This window comes from Microchirus variegatus (genome assembly GCF_963457635.1).
Source record: "Microchirus variegatus genome assembly, chromosome: 3".
NCBI lineage: Eukaryota > Metazoa > Chordata > Actinopteri > Pleuronectiformes > Soleidae > Microchirus > Microchirus variegatus.
This window is the reverse complement of record NC_139804.1, coordinates 4918705-4946151: the sequence shown is the minus strand read 5'-3', so window position 1 is coordinate 4946151 and position 27447 is coordinate 4918705. Positions and strand designations below refer to the sequence as shown.

Genomic DNA, 27447 nt, shown 5'->3' with positions numbered 1-27447 from the left:
TCACTAGGGAGAGGGTGTGTGTGGGTTATTTATAAGCTGCTCGAGCGTGGGGGTCTTGTCCTGCCCTGTCCAGTGTTGCTGGCTCAATGTGTGTGTGTGTGTGAGGGAGAAATAAACACTAGAACACAAGTGGACACAACAATGAAGTTGTGATGATGAAGCAAAATTTGCCGTGTGATATTTTGTAAATGAGCGCTAACGGGTTATTATTATTGGCAAAATAGATGTAATGAAAGAAGACACCGGCTTCCTCCTTTATAAAGAAATCCTGTCAGACCGATTAAAGAAAGGTTATTACATGCTCGTTTGGTGCTTAATTTATTTTCTTTGTCACATTAGGGATTCAAGGCGACTCTGATGAGCGGTGTTGAGCTGTCACACTGAGTATTCTGATTTTACTGGAGACACAAGTGGGTTAAATTTGTCATGCGACAAGATTCTGACCCAAAAAATGCACTCTTGTTTCCCTGTGATGTTTTTATATGATGTGACACAGACTGATGCTAACAATATGATGGGAAATGTAGATACAGATAGTGCATCCATATTGATTTGCAATAGCATTTTATTACAGTCAAGATTCAGCTAAATATTTAATACGTGAGTTACTTTATATTATAATGCAGGGTTTTTAAGATATGACATGTTTCCAACGTATAATGTAGGAGCCATGAATTATTTACAGGGTCTCTGCAGGTTTCTACAAGTCAAATTTAAGACTTTTTAAGACTTTTTTAAAACCATAATGAATAAAATTTAAGAGCCATTTCAATTCAATAGTGGCAAAAAAGCACAAAAGACATGAAGGAAAATTGGAGCCACGATACGTTGAACTTGCAATTCGGCTTAGCTGTGGGCTTTCATTAAGTTTTCTCCGCTGCTATGCTAAGCTGTAGCACACCGCGGCGCGCGCACAGCACGCTAGCTAGTTAGTGCACGATATCGTTATCGCAATCTTAAAAATAGAAACATTTCAAAGCAAGACTGAAGTTTATGCATGGTTTAAATAAAGGTAACGTTAATAGATTTTGAAGGGACCATATCTATGTTCCCCGGGTCCTATGTTCCCCAATTTGTATGTGACCTGGGAACATAGGACCCTTTCTCTAAAAAAGGGTCCTATGTTCCCCGCTGTTCACCCAAAAGGACCCGGGGAACATAGGACCCTACCCCTTACCCTTACCCTTACCCTTACCCTAATCCTTAGCCTAACCCTAACCCTAACCCTAACCCTTTACCCTGGAGCTCCACACCCAGTCTTCCACAAAGTGGGGAACATAGGACCCTTTTTTTAAAAAAAAAGGTCAGATGCTCCCTGATCGGGGAACATAGGACCCGGGGAACATAGGTACGACCCCGATTTTGAAGACCTTTCAAAATTGTATTTAAGACCTTTTATGAAATTTTAGGAGAATTTAAGACAATTTAAGGCCTTAAATTCAAATTATTGGATTTAAGACTTTTTAAGACCCCGCGGATACCCTGTATTTAGTTGTTTTTTCCATTATATTACGGTGTGTTGATTACTTTGTTTTGATATTAGTTTATACACGATATTATGACTTGATCCCCTTTCTTTCATTAATAAAATGTTAAATTCATATTGATGTCTTAGTAAATATGTATTTAATTTGAACAGATACAAAAGGGTTGCTTGAAATTGCGATTTCAATTTGACAACGATGCAACTTTATTGACAATAGGCACAACAATTCTATTTGGACGTACCAATCCATTGCTTTCACGCCAAAAAATCCGCCAAGACAGAGGTGATTTGAACCGACCCAGCGGTTGACTTTTATCGCTATTTGATCCCTGAAGTCGACTGACTGCATCTTGGCCTTTATAAAGTGCCGCTTAGGTCAATAAATCACAAAATAAACACATTCTAAAAAAATGCAAGGCTGAGGTAATGCTAATGGAGGCTGAACTATAGTGAGTTTAGCTACTGACCTGAATTTCAAGTGTGTTTTTCAAGTTTGCATTTCAAGAGCAGTTTCCTTGGTTACAGAAAGACAATTAGAAACATTCTTTTCTTTTCTTTTTTTTTTTTTCTCCGATTGCCCCTGTTTTTTTAATGCACAGTTAGATTAATCAATAATATTCTGTGTGGGAGACTTTGATGTTCCTGGGATCAATGAGGTTTAACTTGCTCGAGAGAAGCCAAACCAAAGAACACATTAACTCGTGCAAAGTGCACCGCATACTTTATTTTTCCGACGTTCAAAGGGCAGCCAGTCACAAGTAGGAGTAAAAAAAACAACATCTAGAGCAAATGTCTAAGCCGCGCTCTGACATCACAGGACAAAGGTCCTCGTTCCTCCCCATTTAAATCCACTTTTTCCCCCTCACGGTTTTTACACATTTTTCTCAGAGACGCCCGGTGTTGTCAATACTCTGTGGTCTCGCCATCTTTCTCTCGGCTGTTATCTGTGACACATCACGCAGCAAAACAGGGCCGCTGCTCAGAAAGCCTGCTTGTTAACACAACACACACACACACACACATTCTTGTACTTGCTGCATATTGAGGACCGAGTATAAGTACTGACAAAGTGAGGACCAGCATTTCCACTTTGTAAATCAACACAATTACAAGTATCTACTTCATGAATGACATCTATAAAGAACCACTGGATGCAGTGCAATGAAACGTCTGCAGGTGGAGCCCCAGAGCAAAAAAGTGTGCGAAACACCAGGGCTGGAAAATGGGTTTTTGTACCAAATTGAGGAGCTGTGTTAAAAACAAGAGTAAGGGTGAATTCCAATTCGTTGCTGTCACAATTCTCAGAAAAATGAAGTTGAGGGGCAAATTTAAGGGCTGTATCGCCCTCAATATTGAGATTTTCCGAGACCAACCTTGGGAGCTACCCAGAATGCATTGTGTGTTTTGACATAATAATAGTTAATAGAGATATAAAAATGATGAAAACCATTGTATTATCTTAGTCGTAAATGTGTTCTTCTTCTTCTTTTTTGGAGTTGACAGACTGGACGCAGCTTTCGCGTTATTCTGCCCCCTACAGTCTGAAGACGTATCTGCATTTAAGGGGTGTCCCATTTCTAACGAAATTACAAAATAACCCTCAACACTTGGTTTTGAGGGCCAGTTAAGATTAAGGGTTGAGCTTGAGGGTTAAGATAGGAATTGGAATTGGCCCTAAAGCATGTTTGCAACCTCAGAAAGTGCTTTCAATGAAGACAATGTCCTCACTTTGTTGGTTAAAAAACCCTCACTGGTCCTCAGTATGCTGCAAGTACACACACACACACACACACACATACACGGGTGCTCCTGAAAGCCGACGGCAGGATGCTCGCTGCACCTTTCATTATTCTGAAACAGGAGAAACGCAGAACAGGAACACTATAGGGAAGTAAAGCGCTTTATTTCCCCTGCAGCCAACGCTTGACACAGATTTCAGACTGCATGCACCTCACCGGAATACTCGTCCTCCCTCTTTATATCACACACACACACACACAGGCCCGAGGATCATTCTCAGACATCATAATATTATGCTCGGGTTTTTCCTACCAGGTTGGATTAAGTAGAAGAACCAGATGAGAGAATTGGTTTTTCATTCGGCTCGAGGTGTATTTTTTGGCAGCCAAATTCAGGAAGAGGCGCGTCGAGTGACGGCGAGGGCTCGACTACGGTTTCCTCGTTAGTCCGATCACCATCAAGAGACGTTGGGGAGAGATGTTTAGAGAGCAAACGCTCGGTACATGACAACAGGAATAAAACAATTACTGTATAAGTTTGACTAAAAGCCAACTTTTAAAATACAGTTTAATTAAGTGAAATTGTGCGAAGTCGTACTAAGACGCTCAGATAATGCCACGACTCCATGTACGCCTTCAGAAGAATAAAACAACTCATAACAAATACATGGAAAATCTCAGGCTAGTGCATTTTCTGGATCGATAATGAAACACGTGTGTTTACAGGGGGGCGTTTTTCGCGGAGGTGAACCCACTTAATTTAATAAACGATTCCAGCTAGCTTGACTGCGCCATTCAGCTAGCGTAGCCAAGCACGAGACTGGCTCTCTGACTTGTGTGTGGGATCGTACCGACTGAACCCACGTCCACACGGAAACGACACACAAAACAGTCTTTTTTTCTTTTTAAAACGGTCCTTATTGAAAGAAGATTTGGAGCATTGGGGGCCCCACACATGGGTTGCACTTTTTATTTCTGCATGGAGTTAGCATGTTTTTGGACTGTGGGAGGAAACCGGAAAAACCAGGAGAAAGTGACAGATTTGGGGCATTAGGTAAATTGGACACTCTAAATTCAGGTGGTTAGAGTGGACGGTCGTTAAAGTGCTCGAAGATGGCTATGACAGTTTTTTCTAAACTAGCTTATTCGCAACGGCGTTGACGGTGTCAACATTAACACGCGACGCGTTTGATAACGTCACGCATGACGTCATGTTTACATGCCGCAGCATGTCCAGGCACCGGTTACCGGTTACCAGTTAGCTCCGTTAGCTCCATTAGCTGTGTGAGCTCCTTTAGCGCCGGTTAGCGTGCCTACAGTGGAACTGGAGTGGTCTGTTTACTAAAGGAAAAGAGCAGCGCTACAAATAACTAGCGTACCTGTGTACTGCGTATGTGTGCTTCTGTTTTTAAAGTTCTTCTTTTTCTGGTCAGTCGTCGTGGAAATGCTTCATGCGCTAACATTGACGCCGTTAACCGCCGTTAACGCGCTAACGTGCCTAGCACTAGCATTCACCCGTTTCCGTGTGGACGGTATCTCAGTCCCGCACGTACAGGACGGCAATTAGTTGCCATGACAATTGCCGAGGAAAGAAATAGAAAACGGTGCAATTATCTATCTGCCCGGGAGATTTATTAAAGCCCTCGTATAGATTGTGCTTCTATCATCAAGTTTCTCTCGTAGACTGAAAACATTTTCAGGGCTATACATGGGAGCGCTTGCTTGCAGAGACGCATTATAGCCAGTCAACAGAGAAATAATTGATAAGTGAGCGCTGCAGCGATAAACAGATAATTAGACCCGGAGCGTTGTTGTTGCGCGGTTGCTAAGCTACACAGGTGCACGATCGGATAAATAAGCCGGCGAAGTGTAAAGACTATTTCTAGCAGGAAGAGGATAATTGCTTCTCGTTTGGGGCGGTAACGACTCGAGGACTGCGATGATTCAGGTCCATTTTCAGGTGAATCTTCGGATTCACAGATGATGACAGGTCTGAGTGCGTCTGTCTGTCCAGGTACAATCGGCCGTTCTTCCCTCCCCTGACGACTAAAAGCTCTCTGCGTGAGCCACCAGTCCAGTCCAGTCCGGTCTAACATCTCGACCTTCTTTCATCTCGATCCACTTCGGACAACTCTGCGTGAGCTCCTCTCCTCCTCCTCCTCTCAGAGCACATGTGAGCTGGCAAACCCTTTCAGCCTCTTCTATCCGAGGGGCTTATGTTCCATCACGTGGCACCAGAGCCGATTACATTCTTGACATCACTGTGCCAGATGTTTATGGCTAAAATGAACACGACAAGGAGCCGCACACCGTTACGACAAACACCGCCTTCATGCCTTCAGCGTGACACCTCAGGTTGTTTTCTTCGCCCCTTCTGTTTAAACAGTAAAGATTCCCTGTTGTCTAATGATCTCCTCGCCGCTTCATCCCTTCTGTCTTTCGTCTACAGAGCTGTTGTGGTCTTCATTACCTCGCTCAGGAGACTAAAATTGACGAGCTTTTACTGGTTTTCACTTCATTGCATTTCCACGCCTGTTCTTCCTCCTGCAGCTCCCGGCTCTCTCTCTCTCTCTCTCTAGTGAGCTGGAAGTGAAGATCAAATAACCGATAAGCCGCCCACTGTAACATACACATTAGCATGATTAAATTAGCCACCGCCCGTGCATTTATTAAAAGCCTCTCGGTGCTAGGTGGGAGGTCTACAGTATATGGGAGAGCAGGAGATGAACAAGCTGCATATGTGCAGTGCATCGATCGCCGCAATTAGAGCTGCAAATAACGATTATTTTCCTAAGCGATTAATCTGTCGATGATTTTCATTATGCAAAATTACCTTTTTAATCATTTTAATACTTTTATCTGGGACTCAAGATGATGACTCAATGTTTTTGTGGTCCTGGAGATAAAACACGCGATGTTGACTTCCGCACTCATTTCGACGTCGAAATTCGCAAATTCCTGGAATTTGTCACTTTGTCTCTAAAAAACACTAGAGTGCAGGCGAGGTCAATAGTATCCTGAAGAGCGGAAGTCTGCAAAGTGTTTTATTCTTGGCTGCACAGTGCAGCACAGAGTTCTACACAAACTTCCAGCCTCAGAGGATTTACATTTTATATATGATAGCAATGTGCCGGCTAGAGTCGGCAAATGATGGCTTTTCCAAATGCTAACTGCAGTTAGCTGCCGTTAGCCTCAGTGACACTGACGTAGTTTCCTGTGTCTCATTTGCATATTTAAAGAGACAGGCGCTCAAAAAGCGATACCTCAAATCATGTTTATGTTTTGAAATCATGTTTTGGTGTCATGTGGCGCCACCTACCGCCCGTCTACCAATCATTGCAGTCAGTAGAGTCTCAGCTGCCGAGCAACCACGGGTTGCCAGTTACGTCAGAAAACGAAACCTAAAAGACTTTGGTACGACACCAGGGAGCCAGGTTAGCTTGTAGAAATAGGGTATAATAATATGTCTGCTTTAAAACAAACGTTGATCAGTGTTTGTCAAACCTGGAAATGACGATGTTCTCGAATGTCGAATTGTTTGTGTCCACAAACCAAAACGAATGAGTGTTATTAATGATTTATTTGTTACGTGGCGCAAAGAAACGAAGAAAATATTCACATTTAAAGGGATAGTTCGCAATTTTGGACATAAGACCCATTTTCCAACTCAGCCGGTGTGATGGAGACGTCTGGAGACGTTTTCAAGGAATTTCATTCAGTCCTTCTAGTTGCCGAGTTCGCTGGTGCTATGGCTAGCGCAAGTCAATGGTACGAGCTAGCATGGCATTAGAAACACTCATACCGACTCGACATCGATAGTCTGCCGTTACAATTGATTTGCCTGTGGGTGTACTGTGGACCCAGGTAAGAAGCTAAAACAGAAATCTTGCTTTTATCATTAAAAAAAAGCTTCAAACAGATTAATCGATGATCAAAATAGTTGACGATTAATTGTTTCAGCTCCAGCTGCCTTGTCTGCGGATAATGAGAGGTGCAGGGCTTTTCTATAGGGTTGGGGGGGATTCAGGTGATGAGATGGAGAGTGAGTTTGTTGACAGTGATATCTGGGTGGGAAAAAAAAAGTCAGCAGCAGCTTTGGCAGCAGCTACACGGGAGATTTAGGGCTTAGGTGATTGTTAGACGGGGGCTCGGTTTGTTAACTAGGAGCCTGTGTTTTCCACAGGCGGCTTTGTGTCCACGCCGACTCTTTTCCCCGCAATTTGAACTGCACTCTCAGCAGTTTAAAGGAGGAGGATTAGACACAGAAGTGTGCGTCTCACTCTCTCTCACTCTCGTCTACTGGAGAGCGTTTCATCCTTTTTGCAGCGAGAGAGGAGAATTTGAGAGAAATGACCTTTGCTCACTTCACTATTCCTCGGCTTCTCTTCCTCTCCTGTGTCGCACGCTGACTGAAAACACCGCTGCGTCCGTCCCTTCCCGTCACTCCCACCAGAGGCGGTTCTAGAGTCTGTAGGGGCCCTAAGCAAAAACTCCCAGGGGGCCCTTCCTTTCCGTCCAACCAGTGTTCATCACCATTGTGTTACAAATAATCTGACACCAACGAAAAATGTATGAGTTCAAAATGTTGTTTTTTTCAAAATGAATGAATAACCTAAAAAGTATGTGAAAATATAAATGTAAACAACAATAAAATACTGTAAATAGCTTTTAAAAAACTATATAAACTTAGTAAAAAACAACAATAACATTACACTGTAAAGAACCCACATATATAGAACAATACAATACTGTAAATAACTGAAAAAAACATATATAAACTGAGTAATAAAGATATGCATTACACTGTAAATAATCCTCTTCATTTTCCAACTTGCAGAACGATAACTTCACACAGGTTAACGTGAGGTGGGGCCCCTTTAGGGGGGGTTTCCTACTGAGATGTCACTGCAAATCGCCCATTGTTTTTTAAGGGGGACGGGGAGACGGCTGGTCACTGCACATTTCAGTAAAAAACAGCCCTCAGGCTCCGATTGTCTGGGGGGGGCCCCCTATCGACTCGGGGGGCCCCAAGCAGTTGCGTGCCTTGCCTGTTCACAAGCTGCGCCTCTGCACTCCCACTGCCGCTTTCTCATTTCCCTGCAAGACGAGTGCGCGCTCATCAGCATGCAGCACCACACGGCTGCTGCTGCTGCTGCTCAGGAACCCGTCAATATAGGAACCCACAGTAAAGAGAGCATCATCCCCCCCCCCCCTCCCCCCCAGCTCTGACACTGACGTCTCTCTTTCTGCTGCCCTGGACTCCACTCACTTAATGAGCAGCGTAATTGTTGTGCAAGCAAAAGAGAAATTGAGGGAAAAGTGGCCACGGGGGTGAGAGAGGTGCACCAGAGAGAGAGAGAGAGGAGCACAAGGACGGATTGTTCCAGTGAACAAAGTAAGACATAAACAGCCAATTTGTCCCGTAATACAGTCAGTGCTGAGAGGAGGAATGCTGTGTCTAAGTCTGAGGGACTGTGTGGGAGCAGGAGAGGAGGGGGGGGTTGGGCGCAGCTTCAAGGACAACATGAAAATATCACACACAGTCACTACGAGGAGAGTTATGGCGAGAGCAGCCAGAGAACTGCAGGAGGAAGGAGGGGGGAAGGAGATCAAGGACGCACAGCGATGTTTTCCAAAAATGTCTGACAATACGGAATAACAGCAGGTGACAGGTGGAAAAAGGTCGTTGACCTTAGTGGCATCAAACCAGGGCTCGGAGTTTTGAGGACGCATCGGATTTTAACAGTTTATTTCGCACATTTTAGGTGCATTAACGACCCGCTTAGAAATAAGGGTTCCAAAAGTGTCCTTCTAGCTGGAACCATTTGCTTCTTACCAAGGGTTCTTGGTAACACCAATGGTTCCAGTAAGAACCATATTGATCCAGAGAACCCTTTAGAAGCCCTTTCCTGAGTAAAGGGTTTTAAAAGGGTTATTGGTGGAACCTTCCAAACGGGTTTATAAACCTTTATAAAAAAAAAGGTTCCAAAAAAGGAGCCAAAAAGGGTTCTCCTATGAGGGTAAGCCAAAGAACCATATATGGTTCTACTTAGCACTTTTATTGCGTGTAGGTGCTTACTAGAGCTGAAACAATTAATGGATTATTAATCGATTACTAAATTAAAGGCGCCATATGTAAGAATGTGGCCAAAAACGGTTACGACAATCAAATTCAAAATACCGAGTTCTTTTAGGTTTCGTTTTCTGAAGTAACTGGCAACCCCAATTTCATGAGGTCTGATTTTAACAGTTTATTTCAGTTTTATTTTATTATTTTAGGTGCATTAATGACATGCTTAGAAATAAGGGTTCCAAAAGTGTCCTTCTACAAGGGCTGAGGTTCTACCTGAAACCATTTGCTTCTGAAAAACCCTTTCCAGAAGAAAGGGTTTTTCCAGGGTTCCTGGTAACACTAATGGTTCCAGTAAGAACCATTTTGATCCAGATAACCCTTTTGAAACCCTTTCCTGAAGAAAGGGTTTCAAAATGGTTCTTGGTGGAACCCTCCAAAAGGGTTTATAAACCTTGATGAGGCAACCAAATCCTACATATACACTAACAAGGCAAATTATTAGGTACACCTTTTCAACCGCTTTTAAAGTCCAATGCATGTAGGCTTGTATGCGTGCAGTCACGTCAACCTGCTGAAGTTCACCTGTGCATTAGAATCGGGATGACTTTGTGTTTTGGCGCCAGACAGACTCGGTCGGAGTTTCTCAGAAACTGCCGATCCGCAAAGATTTTCACACACAGCGATCAAGAGGGTTTACAAAGAGGTGAAAATATCCAGTAAAGCAGTAAAAAAAAAAATGTCTTTGACGATCAAAGGAGAACAAAGTTTGGTCCGAGTGAATGCCAGAAAATGTAGCTACGGTGTTCACCCCTACGTCCAAATGAGTAAATAACCCCAATATATGCTGATGATGTTAAATCCACACCGAGTGGTAGAGCACGGACACAGAACCACTTTTCTGCTCCAGGCAATGATAGAGAGGGCATCTTTACCACGGGGAAGAATGATGGATGTCATGTATTTATGCTTATCTGTCATTAAGCCCTACTCTGCCCTCCCTAAGCCTCTCTCTCTCTGCAGGGGGAGGGATTTCAATCAGGCCCCGGTGAAGAAAAATAACCCCTGCGAGACAATCTGTGGCCAACAGCTAATCAGTCATGTTTCTGTGGAGAACGCTGCAGACTTCACAGCTGGATCGTTCATCTCAAAGCGACTTTAATACACTCGGTTTTCCTGTCGAGGATTCGTCCTTGCTGCTCCCGACACCTCCCGCGTCTTATGCCACAACCTCTGAGTCTAAGACCCTTCACAGCAGACACTGCTCTGCAGGAGCGAGGATCTCAAACTCAAACCAGCGCGGCGGCGGCCGTCTGACAAATCACCGCGCCCTCGCACGACTGGGCCGCACTGTGCGCCTGTCAGCTCGCAGCACCGCGGTAATGGCGCAGTGGCACTAAAGAGGCTCACTGGAACACGAGGGGTGGGATGTGACGGACACTGGAGCGAGCAGTTTGGAGGGGAATGGAGGAGGTGGAGTCCGGCCCAAGCTGCAGCTCTGAAGGCTCTATAATTAGCCGCGGAGGATCAAATGACTTTTAATGGGTTTGTCTGAAAACAGCTATTTCAGATTTGCGCCTGGAGCCGTATCATATCTCATCAAACTAATGGAATCCTCCAGAGTGCTTGATTGGTTTTTATCCCAGATCAAAATGGCTGATGGGGGTGCAAGGCTGCAGCGTTAAAAACATTAAAAAAAGTGATCCAAAAAGTGTCAATATTTACTAATAAAGGGGCTAGTATGCTACTTATATGCATGTTAGTAAGCACCTACACTCTTATAGATAAGGGTTCTTCTACAAGGGCTGAGGTTCTACCTGGAATCATTTGCTTCTGAAAAAAACATTTCTCGAAGAAAGGGTTTTTCAAGGGTTCTTGGTAACACTAATGATTCCAGTAAGAATCATTTTGATCCAGAGAACCCTTTAAAAACCCTTTCCTAAATAAAGGGTTTAAAAAGGGGTTCTTGGTGGAACCCTTCAAAAGGGCTCCAGGTAGAACCTTTATAAAAAAAACGTTCTACCTTAAGCCAAAAAGTGTTAATATTTACTACTAAGGGCTAGTATGCTACTGATATGAATGTTAGTAAGCACCTACACTCTTAGAAATAAGGGTTCCAAAAGGGTTCTTCTACAAGGGCTGAGGTTCTATCTGGAACCATTTGCTTCTGAAAAAAAAAAAAAAAAACTTTTTAAGCGTTACCAAAATTCCAAATATGACCCATTTCATGAGGTCTTAGCAGCCAAATTATTAGGTACACCATTTCAACCACTAAACGTCTATATTTATGTTCATAAGCACCTACTTTATGGTGGATATGTGTTCCCTCGTGTAAAGTGTTCCCGAAAACACGAAACAGAGATGCACTGCAGCAGTATCGTTATAATACATTTATTTATTTATTCAGTCTGTTGTGACCTTTATTAAGCAAACATTTACTGATGGTCTAATTTGTATTTGCATGGCGCTCTTCTACTCTTGCTACCACACATCACTGCACAAACATCTCGACGAGAGTCTTCACCACAAGGACAGAGGACGGAGCCGGGGATCAAACCACCACCAACCTTCTGGATAGTGGACTAACCCACTCCAGCTCCTGACCCATAATAGCCACATGGTCTCATTTCCATTTTATGACATCACTGGATGATTTTAAACATGGAATATCTTGTACTCTCTGCGCACAGAGAGAGGAGCCGCCGCGTGGTAAAAACGACATGTGTCTAGCTCTGTTTACATGTTTACGAGTGTCCTTTATTTCCCCAAGGTTCCCGGCTGCTAGCGTTCAAATGTAATTAATTTCCTCACTCCGTCATCTGGGGTTTTTCTATTTCAGATTTATGTCCACTGAACTCCAGCCAGGCTCCAACTGTCATTTACGTCGTTTGGTGTTTTCCACTCCTTTCGTTTTTATTGCCTCTGCGATGGCAGGGAGGGGATCCGCGGCCTTCAATCGTTTTCATCACGCATGAACACCTCTAATTGAATTAATTATAGTGTTTAAAAAGGTAGGAGCGAACGCACAAGTGGCGGGGGGGGGGGGGGGGGGGGGGGGACTGAGAAGGAAAATGTCATCTAATTCCCGTCATGGGAAAAGAACTGTTCGGCGTCACAAGACTAAGGTGACTTCTCCTTCTCCCTCCTGCTCCTGTACATGGGAGGAAAAAAATCTCCCCATTGTTCTGCCGGAGTCCCAAGTGGATCATCCCACATGGCTGCTGTTTGTCCTTGGTCACCTTCTCCTGGAGAAAGTGCTGCATCAGACAGGCTGCTAACAAGGCCATCACAAAAACGGCGGCAAAGGCATCGGCGGCAGCAGCAGCAGCAGCAGCGGCAGCAGCGGCAGCAGCAGCAGCAGCAGCAGCAGCACAGGCCTTTCTCTGGGGATCTGGAGTCACACTGCGCTGCTGCCATCCTTTACCATTCTGACATTTTCATTTTCACTCTCACTCTCCCGAGGAAAGAAAGAGAATATTATTCTAAAAACATGAGAGGAACAGGTTCACGATTCCCCCCCGTGTGGATGATACCATTTTCACGACAGGCACGGGGGGGTAAAAAGGAAGACTGACAGGGAGCAAGCATGTTGTTTTCCCTGGCTGTAAACGTGTGTTTAAAGGGATAGTTCTGTCTTCGTTTTTACCAACTTGGATTATTTTATTATGTTGTTTATGTGAGACAGTATAATCTTAATTTAAAAAAATGATTGCAATACTTAAATTTTGAGTGTGCAGTTCAGTGTTTTTGCTGCTTAAAAGGATTGTTTGGAATTTTGGACATAATATTTTCCAACTCGGCCGGTGTGATGGAGACGTCTGGAGACGTTTCCAAGAAACTTCATTCAGTTCTTCTAGTTGCCGAGTTCGCTGGCTCTATGGCTAGGGCAAGTCAATGGTACGAGCTAGCATGGCATTAGAAACACTCATACCGACTCCACAGTGCACCAGAGGCAAATCGATTGAAACACTAGACTATCGATGTACATATCTGTGTTGATAAAATATTTGAAATAAAACCAACCTTGCAATTTGAAGGATTTATGTCTCAGCAGCAGCAGCAGCGCGTCATACTTCCTGTTAGCCTATAGCAGCGGCGGACTGATTCCGCTGAGAAAGTAGTCCCTCAAAAATTCATGCGATGCGAGGTTAGTTTTGTTTCAAATATTATTCTATCAACACAGATATGTACATCGATAGTCTGCCGATACAATTGATTTGTCTCGGGTGCACTGTGGAGTCGGTATGAGTGTTGCCATGCTAGCTCGTACCATTGACTTGCGCTAGCCATAGCATCAGCGAACTTGGCAACTAGAAGAACTGAATTAAATTTCTTGAAAACGTCTCCAGACGTCTCCATCACACCGGCCGAGTTGGAAAATATTATGTCCAAAATTCCGAACTATCCCTTTAAAGGGGAAATAAGTAGTTTATAGTGCCATCTAGAGGAGAGGCTGAAATTTACAACAAAGACCTGCTGCTCTGCTCACCCCCTCCCTTCCCTGAGCGCTACGGTATCCGCAGCCGGTCAAATGTCGTCCTCGTTGTCTTTCTCCGTGTCAGCAGATGAGGTTCGTGAGGTGAGGGAGAGGGCGAGCTACCGCGGCCGTAGCAGACGAATCGGAGAGAGAGGAGGCGGGACTTCCGCTACAAGTAAAGAGACGCTTGTTTTGTTCTCTCGCGTTTGTCCTTACAGGCTCCGGTAGAAACATGGCGTCTCGCTGCTAACGGTGGCTATGCAACCGCGGTCCGCAGTCATGTTATTTAACATGACTTTTTGAAACACTACGAAAATGAAAGAAAAACTATTATTCAGCGACTAGACAATGCAGGAGCACATAATATGTATAAAAAAGTGGATTTTGGGTTATATAAACCCATAAATACTACATATTGTACCTTTAAGCAGCAAAAACACTGAACTGCACACTCAAAATTTAAGTATTGCAATAATTTTTTTGAATTTGGATTATACCGTTTCATATAAACAACACGATAAAAGAATCCAAGTTGGTAAAAAACGAAGACAGTAGTTTTAAATGTAATGCGTTTAAAATGCTAAATAATCACCTGGATGGGAAATCTTGGGTAGGTGCATGACTGTTAGCTCGCCACAAGCGTACAGGCAATTAAAATACATCGATTAAATATGAGGGAGTGGAGCATCGAGGCTGTCTGTCTGACATCCAACAAGCAGTAAAGGGTAAAAACACTGCCCTCCCTCCCCCCACACACACCTCACATCTACTTCAATAATTAGATCAATTAGGGGAATAATCTGTTTGCTTGACATGTGTTTTATTCTCATTGAAATAAGACTGCCTGTATTTCTATTGATGTGTCTTGTTAGTACATGAGGGCTGGGCACCTTGTAGTGCACGACACATTCAATCAATCAATCAATCAATCAATCAATCAATCAATCATCATTATGCGAAGGAAACTGAGCCAACAGAACATTTCACCGCCACAAACGACCCCGTGGATTTGACTGTCCTTAAGTCGCATCATCATCATCATCATCAAACGTCAATCGCTGGCATTTTCGAGCACGAATGATGCACGTGCACCCCCGAGAAAAGGGATATGATGCAGAATCAAAGACAAAAAAGAAAGCAGACGCACCCACACACGGGTGTAAAAAACAAAGCACTAGGAAAAGAGATATCAATTTTGACTAAAGTTGGGTAAAACTGGGTCTGGTTTCAACGTTCCTGTTCAACAAGAGAGACTAAATTCAGCTGAAGATGCGTTCAAACACAGCGAGAGAGAGAGAGAGAGAGAGAGAGAGAAAATAGTCCTTCAGTAATTTATACATTCTGGTGCAGTTGAACAAGCAAACAGTGGGATACACTGACGCTGGCACACAGTCGCTGGCTCCTCGACTTTTTCGCTGCTGCTGCTGCTGCTGCTGCTCGCCTCCATTTTAATCCAGGGAAAAACAAATCAGCACACAGACCTCACCCATGTCTGCACATGACTCAATGATATCACAAAGCTGGGAGCGTCGCACCTGAATAAAGCCTAAATATTTTCCACCAGGGCAGTCCAGCTCACGACGGTATGATGGTTTGGCTCGTATTTCCAAAAATGGGTTGTGTCTAGGGCTGTAACTGTCCTCAGTACCGGGGGGCAGCGTCAGACGCAGCGACAAAAACCGTCATAAAACCATGTCTAACTTACACAGACATGCTGCATACCCACAGAAAGGTCAGAAACTCAGCTAAAAGCTCGTATAAACCATCCTTATGTTCACCAAACACAGTTAAAACACCAATGGATAAAGCGGCACCGGAGCGTCAGCGTGATTACGTAAACAGCGGAGAATCCACAGATTCTAACGGTACCATTTTTATCACTCTACGACCAAGATTCACGGACCGAGCCCCAAAATAAGAGCAAAACAACAACTGACATACAAGCGGAAATGTTGTCTTACCTTTGCTGTTTATCAAAACAAGTTATTTCCACTGGAACAAAACTGCTTCTAATGAAGAACTACACTTCCCAGCATGCTTTGGGAACAAATCCCAGTCTGATTGATCATTTACTTTGTATTTTTCAACAGTATTATTTTGTTACAGAAAAGAGAGAAATCTATTTATTTATGTTCAAATCTGTTCAGTGTTAAATGTTAGATTAAGTTGTTATATAAGTAAATGTTTTTAAAAATTGTAAAAATTTGTGGAATGTATCGAACCGTGGGTCAAAAATCGTGATACGAATCGAATCGAAATAGTTTGTGTATCGTTACAGCCCTAGTTGTGTCGGCTTTTTGGGCTTGATGGTGACAGTTGTATGAGCTACGTACAGTAAACGGTACGATTAGGTTTCGGTGCAGTATAGTACGGTTTGGTGTCGAGATGTGTAATGCGACACAGCAGACAACAACACAAAGGAGGGCACCCAGCAGCTCTCCCCCCCCCCCCCTGCTAATTAGTAATGGCTGTTTAAGGGGGATTAGGGTTAGGGTTAGCGCAGTTTCTTTGTCTCAACAAAGATGTCAAGCTTGTTGAGACAAAGAAACGGCGGGGCATAGAAGAAACACCGGTCGCAATGGAGTTACGGTTTTCTGTCGCCGTATCAGCTAACTGTCGCAGAGTAGGGGCTCGATCTAAATCCACCCAGACCGTACCAAGGGAAGGGTGCCAAAAAACGGTTCGGTACTATTCATAATGGAAACACAAAATAATATGTACCGTACTTGTTCCAATCGACTGACTGCAGTGTGTCTAGCTCCTCCCCTAAGGTGCCGGGCCACTGTGCTTGGTACCCCCCAACAGACGGGTGCCAAACAGTGGGAGGGTATGGATTGATAATTCTGGTAGCCTTCAAAAATCTTGACAATTTAAAGGTGCATTATGTGATAAATCTAAAGCAACTGGTCATAAAATCCTCCTAATGTGTCACAGAGACTCAGGAATAATGTTCATATAACAAACTGAGCTCACCAACAACAACAGTACAGACAAAATATTTGCATTAAAAACATATTTTGCAGACTGCAAATCATGTTTATGTTTTGAGATCATGTTTTGGCGTCATGTGGCGCCACCTACCGCCGTCTACCAATCATTGCAGTCAGTAGAGTCTCAGCTGCCGAGCAACCACGGGGTTGCCAGATACGTCAAAAAATGAAACCCAAAAGACCTCTGTATTTTTGAATTTGAATGTAGTAACTGTTTTTGGCCACATTCTTACATATGGCGCCTTTAAGTACAATAATCACGTCATGTCCCAAATTGAACTGAAGCGTACACACCAACGGGGCTAAAGACAAAAGAGAAGGATAAGGACAGCAGGCGAGGTCTTCTTCAAAGCGACGACAGACGGAGGCAAAGACAGAAAGGCCATAGGGAAAGGTGCAAGTGCACTATAACTCATAGATAGAACATCCAATATTTTATTTATGGCAAGAAAAACCCGAGCAGCAAGAGTGACTTAAAGAGCTACAGGGACCAACACACACACACACACACACACACACACAGTCACTGAACAGGGGGAGGGTGGTGGGGGGTGACAGGGTGTAACCCACCTAGACTGACTGCCTTCTCATTCTCGGAACTAAAAATACATTTTAAAAAATAAAAATAAAATCTAAAATAGCAAGGCTTGTTCTAGTGACGTTAGAGAGGTGTTTTTGTTTTTTTTTGTCTCTCCACTCACTAACACTGTATAAAGTCACTATCATTGCTGTGACAGGAAGAGAGCCACTCACTGCACAATACACTGAAGCATTTGCTCTTCAGGCGACGCATTCCTGAGCGCTCTGGCAGATAAAGTGACAAAGGGAATTCTCACAGAGCCGCTCTGAGGCAGACCATACAGTGAAAACATACAGACTACTCGGGTCTTGCAGCCTTCACCTTGGCTGCTGTGTGGGACTGAAGTGGTCTGGTGCAAACTCAAAGGGACACTGTGTAGTATTTATGCGTTTATATGACCCAAAATCCACTTTTGTATACATATCATGTGCTCCTGCATTGTCTAGTCGCTGTATAATATTCTTTGTTTCATTTTCGTAGTGTTTCGAAAAGTCATGTAAAATAACGTGGTCGCGGGCCGCGGTTGCATTGCCACGACGCCATGTTTCTACGGGAGCCTGTAAGGACAAACGCGAGAGAACAAACAAGCTTCGCTTTACTTGTAGCGGAAGTCCCGCCTCCACTCTCTCCGCTTCGTCTGCTACGGCCGCGGTAGCTCGCCCTCTCCCTCACCTCACGAACCTCATCTGCTGACGCGGAGAAAGACGACGAGGACCGGCTGAGGATACCGTAGCGCTCAGGGAAGGGAGGGGGTGAGCAGAGGAGCAGTTCTTTGTTGTAAATTTCAGCCTCTCCTCTAGATGGCACTATAAACTACTTACTTCACCTTTAAGCTAAGAGCAGCGTCGATTTGAACCCGTGTGCCCAGACCCTGTCACACAGGACCTCTCAGTGAGAAAGACTTTGGCCCTGTCCCAATAGGCTACCTCCCCTAACCCTACATTTTTCCCCTTACCCTACATTTTGCATGTTCACGTGAAGGGTGGAGCGAGGGGGAATTGCGATTTTGCCCTTAAAATCAACCTTTTAAGCTCTGGTGCAGGCTTAAAAAGAAGTGGAAGATGAAATTACCCATGATGCTTTGCAGATTCAGCGATCCGACTGATATTTTCCAACAAAGATGGCGGCCACATCTGCCGAGGAACATTTTCGTTTTAATATATATTTTCGCAAATAAGCACGTTACAATGTCGAATTGTGTCGGAATATGTTGGTTTGATATACATCCAAAGGACCGCTGAGCTTTGAACACTAATGTCAGAAAATAAGTGACGATTTATGAAAGCAGCTAGCTAACTAGCTAGCGAGCGGCTACCCGCCGAGCGCCCCGAGAGAGCACGCCCGCCAACGCAGATGACGCCGCATGACGGGCAAACGCTCTCGAAGCGCCCGGCAAACAGCCGCCAGCTAGCTCTGCTACATCTGGGTAGTTTTGTCGTCAGTGTTTTGGATGCGTGTACACTTGAACACAAATACCCTGGACTTGTCAGATTTCAATCACATGGAGAAAAAACGGCGTTGATGGAAAAAAACAAACGGCTGTTACGCCTGCATTTTTTCTGAATGAAGGTAGTAGCGCGCTCCACCGGCAGAATTGTCAACATGTGACGTAGGTTAGCGCGTTCGTTGCGTTCACTACGCTAATTTGCATGTAGTGGTGTCCCAATACCACTTCCCTCAACGAGGGGAATTTACGGTTGAGGGCGCTCAAAACCAAGGGGAAATTTTAAGGGGGAGGTATTGGGACGGGGCCTTAATATGCGATGAGCTGATATGTAAGCGGATTTCACACACACACACAAATGTGCATTTCCACTTTGCAGAAACAACAGGGAACTGCACTCCCTCGGGATCGTCAGAGCGCACGCAGTCAGCGCCGAGATTTCAAAGCCCCGGCATCTTGAGAACAAGTCTCGTCTGATGAGGCCTCTCTATTTAAATCCCCGAGAAGAGCTGCGAGTGTGCTGCTTGTTGATGGAATCGCTCCAGGTGACACATGCACAGGCTCGGGAGGATGAAGCAGCCAATGCCAATGTGAAAGGGAAACGACGGGAACGCAGACTGAAAATTGCAAAAGTACAGTGGCAGGGAAGGCGGGGGAAAGGCGTCTTTGAGGAAATGAAAGGGCAGCGAATTCACTGGCTTTTATCTCTTGCCGTTGTGAGTCACGGCGCGCAGATAAAGACCTACAAACACCGACATATGTGACTCACTATGGTCTGTACAACTTTGAAGTCGGTTTGCCACTGCAGGGCGTGGAAATTAGGGTGAGTGACTGAGTGAGTGGGTGAGTAATATTATAATATGAGAGTGTGAGCTGACAGAGAAGGGTCGGGCTCTGGGATTAGTACCTTCCAATTTGCTGATCCATAAGCACCCACTGTTTCTTGTCACTTAAGAGGATTCATACGGATACGGGGGCTGTTCCAACAACTGAAAGCAAGGCTTTAGATGCTAATCTACGAATTCAAGGGCAAGTCGGGCCGATTCCCAGGACGGTTGAACACATGCTACTGCCTTCATCTTGATTGACACGGCAGACCGTAGAGGTCAAAGACGCAATCTTTGCTGCTTCGACGGGAGAGGAAACGAAACAGCTTGCAGCTGTGCATCAGCACTCACTACAACAGGACTATTCAAAAAACACTTCCAGAGGGCAAGCTTTACCCCTGTATACTATTTTGTGTTGCATGTAAATGGATACAAATAGATACAAAATGTTATAAATTATTTAGCACTAGTTTTGTGCAAAAAAAGGTAAGTTACAACACCACCAACATTCAGGTACAATACAATTTGCGTATAGTGCAAAAAGGTTACAGTTACAGTATCACTAACATTTGGGTAGAACAGTCACAATTGGCTCTTTATTTAATTAGAGGCAACAATATAAAAAACATTAAGGTGCAATGGCCACAATGGGCTATTTTTGCAGAAATATAAGTAACAGTACCAATAATATTCATGTACAACTGCTACAGTTGGCTGCAAAAATATCCTGGTACATACATAGGCTGCCTACAATTACAGCTGTACTAGTATTTGCCAAAAAAGGACGCAAAGTGTCAAAAAGTGTCCCAAAGTGTCGCAAATTGTTGCAAATTGTTGCAAATTGTTGCAAAGAAATATGCAAAGCTACGGTTTTAATGGCTTTTTAATAATACATTCATTATTTATGGGTTAAATTGCTTGAAGGGCTGGTTCTGTGTCGACTCCGACTGCACGAAATATCTTTGAAGTGTCCGTCACTCCGTCAAGGGACAACGGAGACGGCGAGAGCTGCGATTGGTCCTCAGGACAGGCCGAGTGAAGCTGCTCACAGTGCGCAGCGAGCGTCCACAGAGGCGGAGCTGATCACCGCCGACAACGTCGCTGCCAAACTATAAATACGTCATATATTAACACACACAGCACATGTTTAGACTCTAAATGGCCAATTTCTCGCCTCAAATTATCTTAAAGCTGCGTTCCGTGAGACAGAAAAGTGAGAAACGGCCACTGTATCAACAACAGTCTTTCTCTCTCTTTCTCTCTCGGACGCCATTGCTCACTGTCGCCAAAAGCGACTGTATCAAACTGTATCAAACTGTATCAAGGCTCAAAGGGGTCTCCGTGGTGACGCAGTCGGAGAAGTATAATGTGGCCTTAACTATTCATCATCTTCTCTTATCCAGAGCAAATTCATATCTTCAAGCAGGCAGGACTTAAATACCAGTGCCTGCCTCAAAGCACACACACACTCGAGCATGCACGCAGACTTTATGTGATAAGAGGAAGAATGTTGCACTCCAGCACTTCCTGCTCACGAGTATCCAGGACGTCTCCACCTCAGCGGGTCGGATCAACATGCCCATTCCTTTGTTTCCCACCCATTCCTACATGACTTCACGTATGCGAACGGCACAGTCACAATCTCAAAATCACTCCTCCAGCGTGAGTCGACACTGGCAATGTCTCCTCCAAACAAGCTCCGTCTTGCCGTGAATGTTGAGGCCTTAAATCGTGTTGATTGGTTTGACCTATCAGGTTGACTGTAGGAGAAAACATTTTTGTGATTTTATAGGCGTTGAGTTGTGCAACCTTCTGAGTCATGGCTTTGATAGTCTCTGCTCGCTTTAATCAGCACAGGATAAATTGTACCCAATGCATTAACTGGTCCCGCATAGTCAATATTTCATTAATCCGACGGGAGCCGTATCAGCAAACGCCTTAGCGTGACGCAATTACCCTCGATACAATTACCTTCTGTATCTAGAGTTATGTGGCCCTTGTCTGCACCCTGTTTTCACAGGATACAGCTGGTCACCCAGGGAAGTGAGCGAACAAGAGAGTCCTCGCTGCTGGTATAACAAAAAAAAAAAAAAAAAAATGATAGGGAGAGCAAAAACGATAAATCACCGGGGCGAAGCCACTGCAGAACGCGACGCCTGTGACACAAAGATGCCGAGATGAGGGAGGGAAGAGCGGGCACAGCTGAAGAAACAAAAGGTCACTATCTGGCACTCTCACAGGTATCTGACAAAGCAAAGCCGTTTACACAGCAGGCAAATCCCTGATGTTTACAAGGAAGGATCCTGGAAAACAAGCCTGCAGCCACTGAAGTCTTACTGTTCCAAACAAGTTCCACAAAGCACATGTTTCCGACTGCTAGCATCCCAGTTCCAAGCCTTTTCGCTCAAGCAAAACCTTTGTTCTTCGCGTGATAAACGGCCAACGCGGAAGTCTGGACATCCTACGATGCTGCTCTAGATTTACTGCGTCGCTGATCTTCTGCTTTGCGGGTTTGCATTGGCAAGCTAACCCGTGTCACGACAATGCTATGTACATGCTAACTAGGGGTGGGGGGAAAAAATCGATTCACATATGAATCGCGATTCTAATCATCCACGATTCTGAATCGATTCATAAACTTCAAAAATCGAATTTTGAAAAAAAACACCCGTTTAATTTTGTAACTTCTGGGAGAAAAAGGCAGCTAGTCTAAGCTTTTATTTATGTTATTTGTTTGTACAGTAAGTTTGTTTCTATTTGTTTTGAATGAATAAATGTTAACTTTTGTCTTAAGTTTGCCTTTGTGTGATCACATTATCACATTATCTTATACAAACACTATGCATTGTCTCAATTTTTGAATCGTACGAATCGTATGAATCGAATCGGTTGAATCGAATCGTGACGCTAAGAATCGGAATCGAATCGAAACGAGAGCCACCCAAAGATTCACATCCCTAATGCTTACATATAACCCACACTCACCGCAGTGAAAACATAAGCCAGAATAGGGTGTTCCGTTTTAAACCACTCCATGGCAAACCAATATTTTTGTAATCGAGTATTCGGCCAATTATTTTTCAATGGGGGACTCAAAAACGCAAAATTATTATTATTTATTTAATGGCAGTTTATTTATTTATTTTTTTAATCCAATTAATCGAGGAATAATTGGTAGAATACTTAATAGCTGCAGCCCTAGTAAGCTACATTAGATCAGCTAACATCAATGTTTACGTTAGCATGTGTCAGCATTAGCGTTAGCAACTGGATGCTTCAGATGCTGAATCACTGAGGATTTGAGGAATTAAAGGTGCCATATGTAAGAATGTGGCCAAAAAACTTACTACATTCAAATTCAAAATACCGTCAAGTCTTTTAGGTTTAGTTTTTTTGACGTAACTGGCAACCCGTGGTTGCTCGGCAGCTGAGACTCTACTGACTGCAATGATTGGTAGACGGCGGTAGGTGGCGCTACATGCCAAAACATGATTTGCAGTCTGCAAAATGTTTTTTTTAATGCAAATATTTTGTCTGCACTGTTGTTGTTGGTGAGTTCAGTTTGTTATATTAGCATTATTCCTGAGTCTCTGTGACATATTAGGAGGATTTTACGGCCAGTTGCTTTAGATTTATTACATAATGCACCTTTAAACTAATACTCCAGGCAGAATTTTTGCCTCGAGGAACTCTCGGAATCGAGTTACTCGAATCGCTCACGTAATCGTTGAAGCGACGAGGAACCGCTGAGGGGGGACAAGCAGAACGAGCAATGGGGAACGAACCGTGCCCGACAGTGAGCGTCTATGTCGCGCTCCAACTGTATGCTAAATGAGCGCAGTCAGAATGTCAGTACTATTTCCTCCACTGCTTCTGCACGACAATGTGTGCTATGCAAAAAGGTCACCAGAGCTTCTTCAGGCAAGGGCGCTTTTGATTGTTTACCTTGGTGAAACCTGACTGCGAATATGTAACCCTTTAACTAAGGGTGTAACCCAGTGCTGCTTTTGAACGGTCGTGAAATCCAACTCAGAAGTTTCCTTGTAAACTGAGGCAAATATTCTGTCCGCAGAATACAGAGCCTAGTCCAGTGATTACAGAGTACAGTAATCCTCAAATGGACCAACATTTCTCATTTTAATCTGGGCATCTGATCAGCCAGATTCCATCGATCCCATCCATTAATCATCTCAGGAGAGTCTGTGCGGTATCGATCAGTGAGTCTGTGCGGCCATGAGGCAGACGATGAGGTAGACAATGGGGGGGGGGACAGGTCTTTTGTACAGAGAGAGTGCAGCAGCAGCAGCATGGATTTTGTTCAGGACATAATAACCATTATTTCCCCCACACACAATGCCAGCCAATACTGTCTCAAAATGGCTGAGGGTATTTCCCCCCCCCTCTTTTTTTTGGCAGGGGGGTTGGGGGGGTGGGGGGGGGGCACTCCCAGATAATGACTTTGCACTGCACACAGCAGCGGTCGGGGGGAAGAAGTCTTGTTAGAATGTTTTGTCGCACTTGTGTTTACCCTCTGAGGGGCTGTTTGCTCTGAAAATGGCTTGCATTGTCATTCGATGACACACACACGACGTCCAGCGCTGCAGGCGAAGGTGTCCGGGGACAATGCCTGGTGATCCGGTGGGAAAATAGAAAATCAGGACGATTTAAGAGTGTGTGTGTGTGTGTGTGTGTGTGTGTGTGTGTGTGTGTGTGTGTGTGTGTGTGTGTGTGTGTGTGTGTGTGTGTGTGTGTGTGTGTGCAGGAGGAACTAAAACATGGCTTATTCTGGATCCAATGGCGCTATTCCTCCATTGTTTTTCCATTAGTAATAGTAGCTGGTGCCTGATGCTTTTTTAGCGCCTACTCAAAACACATGGCAGATGATGTGTGTTGAATACGATGACAAATCGATTCACGGGTGTTGCCACGGCAACGGCGCTAAGTCGGATTTTCGCGAAAAAACTGAACAAACTGTTACAACTTTGCGAATCCTGGTCCCATCTGAACCAAACTTGCTCAGATCGATGACAGGCCGGCCCTGAAGACGTCTATATGAAAATTTAGAAACTTAATATGTGAGACCAGAGACCCGTCCTAAAATATGACCTCCCAACAGGAAGTGGAACACCGAAACAGGAAGTAAAGTCTAACATTGTCCGACCTGCACGAAAATTGATATGTGAGACAAGGGAACTTCCCTGAACACGTTTACGGACACAGCCTTTGACCCAACAGGAAGTCGGCCACTTTAAACAGGAAGTGCCCTCTAAGGCTAAACGATTTTGAACAAATATGAGTTGTGATATCCGAGGGAACGGTGATTTTTACTAATTTTAATTCAAAAAACAATTTAAAAGGTTTGTGCAGATCTGTAAGAACCAAAGATGTCATCTTCAGTCTGTAGAGTAAGATGTGCATAGATCAAGACAATAATGAATCTAAAATTATATGTTGACACACATTTTGGCTTTAACAAATATCGCGCATCCTGCGATTTGAAAATTGCAGTAGGCCGTATTGCGATTTCGATATAATTTAGTTAATGATCATTTCGATTAGTTGTTATAGCCCTAGTTCCAAGCGAGCTGAGCCAATACTAAAATGCGAAGCCGAAATGTAGATCAGTTAAAAAAAGACTTAAAAACCCTGAAAACACGGTTTTATGTCCAAAATTTAGCAAGGAAATTTCTAAAATCTCAGTATTTAACCGGTCATGCAGGAAGTACTGAACGATTTGGTGAACAAATCCTTTCAATGAACCGATTCTAACGCTTCGATCACACCCAAAACAACTACTTTGTCCGTCACTAGGTTGCTTCGCGTATATACAAAACAACATCACGGCGGTTTCGCGCAGCCTTGCTAACGGAGTAGTGCTAAAACTGTGTGATGGAAAAGTGCCATTCGTGTTTCTGGTACTAATAGAGTTGTGAAAATAAGATACTGAGAAGGACAGGTGTGGAGAAGGCCATTTTAGTGACCCATAAAATACCACAATTTGCATTAGCAGGTGAATGTTTTCTTGCAGAAGGCCTGTGATGACACACACATATGATGGACACACTCAGGATGCACAGCATATTGTTTTGCTGGCCGACTGCAGAGGTCCCATGTGTCCCCCAAAGGCCTGACAAAGCGCCAGTTGTCTGTCATCTGATCTCTGCAGCAGCAGCAGCAGCAGCAGCAACTACAGTCTTGTTCAGCACCTTCCAGACATGACATGCGCACGACTAATAATCTGACATGAACCAGATTAACACGGCAGTCTGAAGGCCACGCCGCCACCTTAACACGAATAAGGTCGAAAACATCAAACATCATCATCAGATTATGACATAGCAGCAGGGGATGTGATGAATGTTTGAGTCATCATCATCATCAATCTATGCTCTAACTTGTTCACAGGAATTATGGGATAATCTGTAATTTTACAAGACAATAGAAGGTTGAGAGATGCTTCTTCTGGAAATAGTAAACAAACACAAGACATACTTTTAAATACCAGTGAAAAAATAGCCTTAAAATATTACATTAGCACCCTAATAAAATCTGAATATGGTCAAGTGTCCAGATTAGGTATAGTCAAACAATAATAAACTGAGATTAGAGGTTGAGAATTCATTGATTTTTTTTTTGTGAAAAAAGTAAAAAAATACAAATCACGATCAGTGAAATCAATGATTTCCGTTAACTGTGTCTGACTCTAAATAAACACATTTCACCTTCAGGTCACGTGATCAATCATGGACATGGAAATGCCTCGAGACGAAAATGTGACATTTTTGGACCATAAATGTTTTTGTTTTTTTATGTTTGTTTGTTTGTTATTTTCCTCCCAAACATCAGAAAAATCCTTACCTCGATGTATCCGGACAGCACAGGGACCACGATACCCAGAACGAGGGCAGATATCGCCGGGAATGAACCCATCTTCCAGGGATTGAGCTACTGTAAATAACTTGTATCCTCTATGTGAGATTGATATAAATATCTGTGTCTGTGACAGAGTGAGGACGCGTCCTGGACAAATCAAAGTCCTGCTGCTGCTGCTGCTGCTGCGAAACGGACAAAAACAAAGATCCCGGGGAGCGGAACGCGTCCTGCGCCGCTGCGTTTGGTTCCAGAGCTCGGGGTGAAAATGTTGGAGGTTCAGACTCAGCGTTTGTTCCTCTGTAGAAACCAAATGTGGACTGAGAGTGTTGAGTCTGTGGCGAGGTTTGCTCCCTCCCCTCACTCCCCTCACTCACTCACACCCCGTGGTTCAGCCTGATCTGAGCCAAGGAGCGGCGCACTGCGCCCCCAGGCGGCCAAAAAAAAAACCCAAAAAAACGCACAATATTCTGCAAAGTCACACACTGATACTACTGAGTCAATGCGAATTAAAAACAACTGAATTTTACAAAAACTTGACAGGTGTTTATGATTGAATCAATGATGGCTGAGTTCCATTTAGCTAAATCAGGGTGCATGCTGGTTCCAGAGGCGATTCTAGAGTCTGTAGGGGCCCTAAACAAAAATTCCCAGGGGGCCCTTCCTTCCAACCAGTGTTCATCACCATTATGTTATAAATAATCTGACACCAACGAAAAATGTATGAGTTCAATTTTTTTTTCTCTATATGAATGAAATAACATGGAAAAAACTTGTAATTAAAAAGTATGTGAAAATATAAATGTAAACAACAATAAAAAATACTGTAAATAGCTTAGAAAAAAACGTATAAAGTAAAAAAAAAAAGTCTAGGAGTTAAACAATTTTCTTGGGGGTACTAAAGCCACAGCAGACAATTCCTCATCAGCACCTTTTAATCACTGCTTCTATTAGTTAGCGTTAG

The 27447-nt window shown here is 43.8% G+C and overlaps 1 protein-coding gene across 5 annotated transcripts in view; it reads right to left on the bottom strand.

The window, feature by feature from the left end:
- aplp2 (amyloid beta (A4) precursor-like protein 2) overlaps positions 1 to 26778 on the bottom strand; it is a 100826-nt gene extending 74048 nt beyond the window's left edge. For all 5 annotated transcript variants that reach the window (XM_083886008.1, XM_083886011.1, XM_083886009.1 and 2 more), the window contains exon 1: positions 26472 to 26778. In XM_083886008.1, coding sequence (XP_083742134.1) covers positions 26472 to 26543 — 72 coding nt within the window. In that variant the 5' untranslated portion in view covers positions 26544 to 26778. The remainder of the gene's footprint in view (positions 1 to 26471) is intronic.
- Positions 26779 to 27447: the final 669 nt, after the last annotated feature.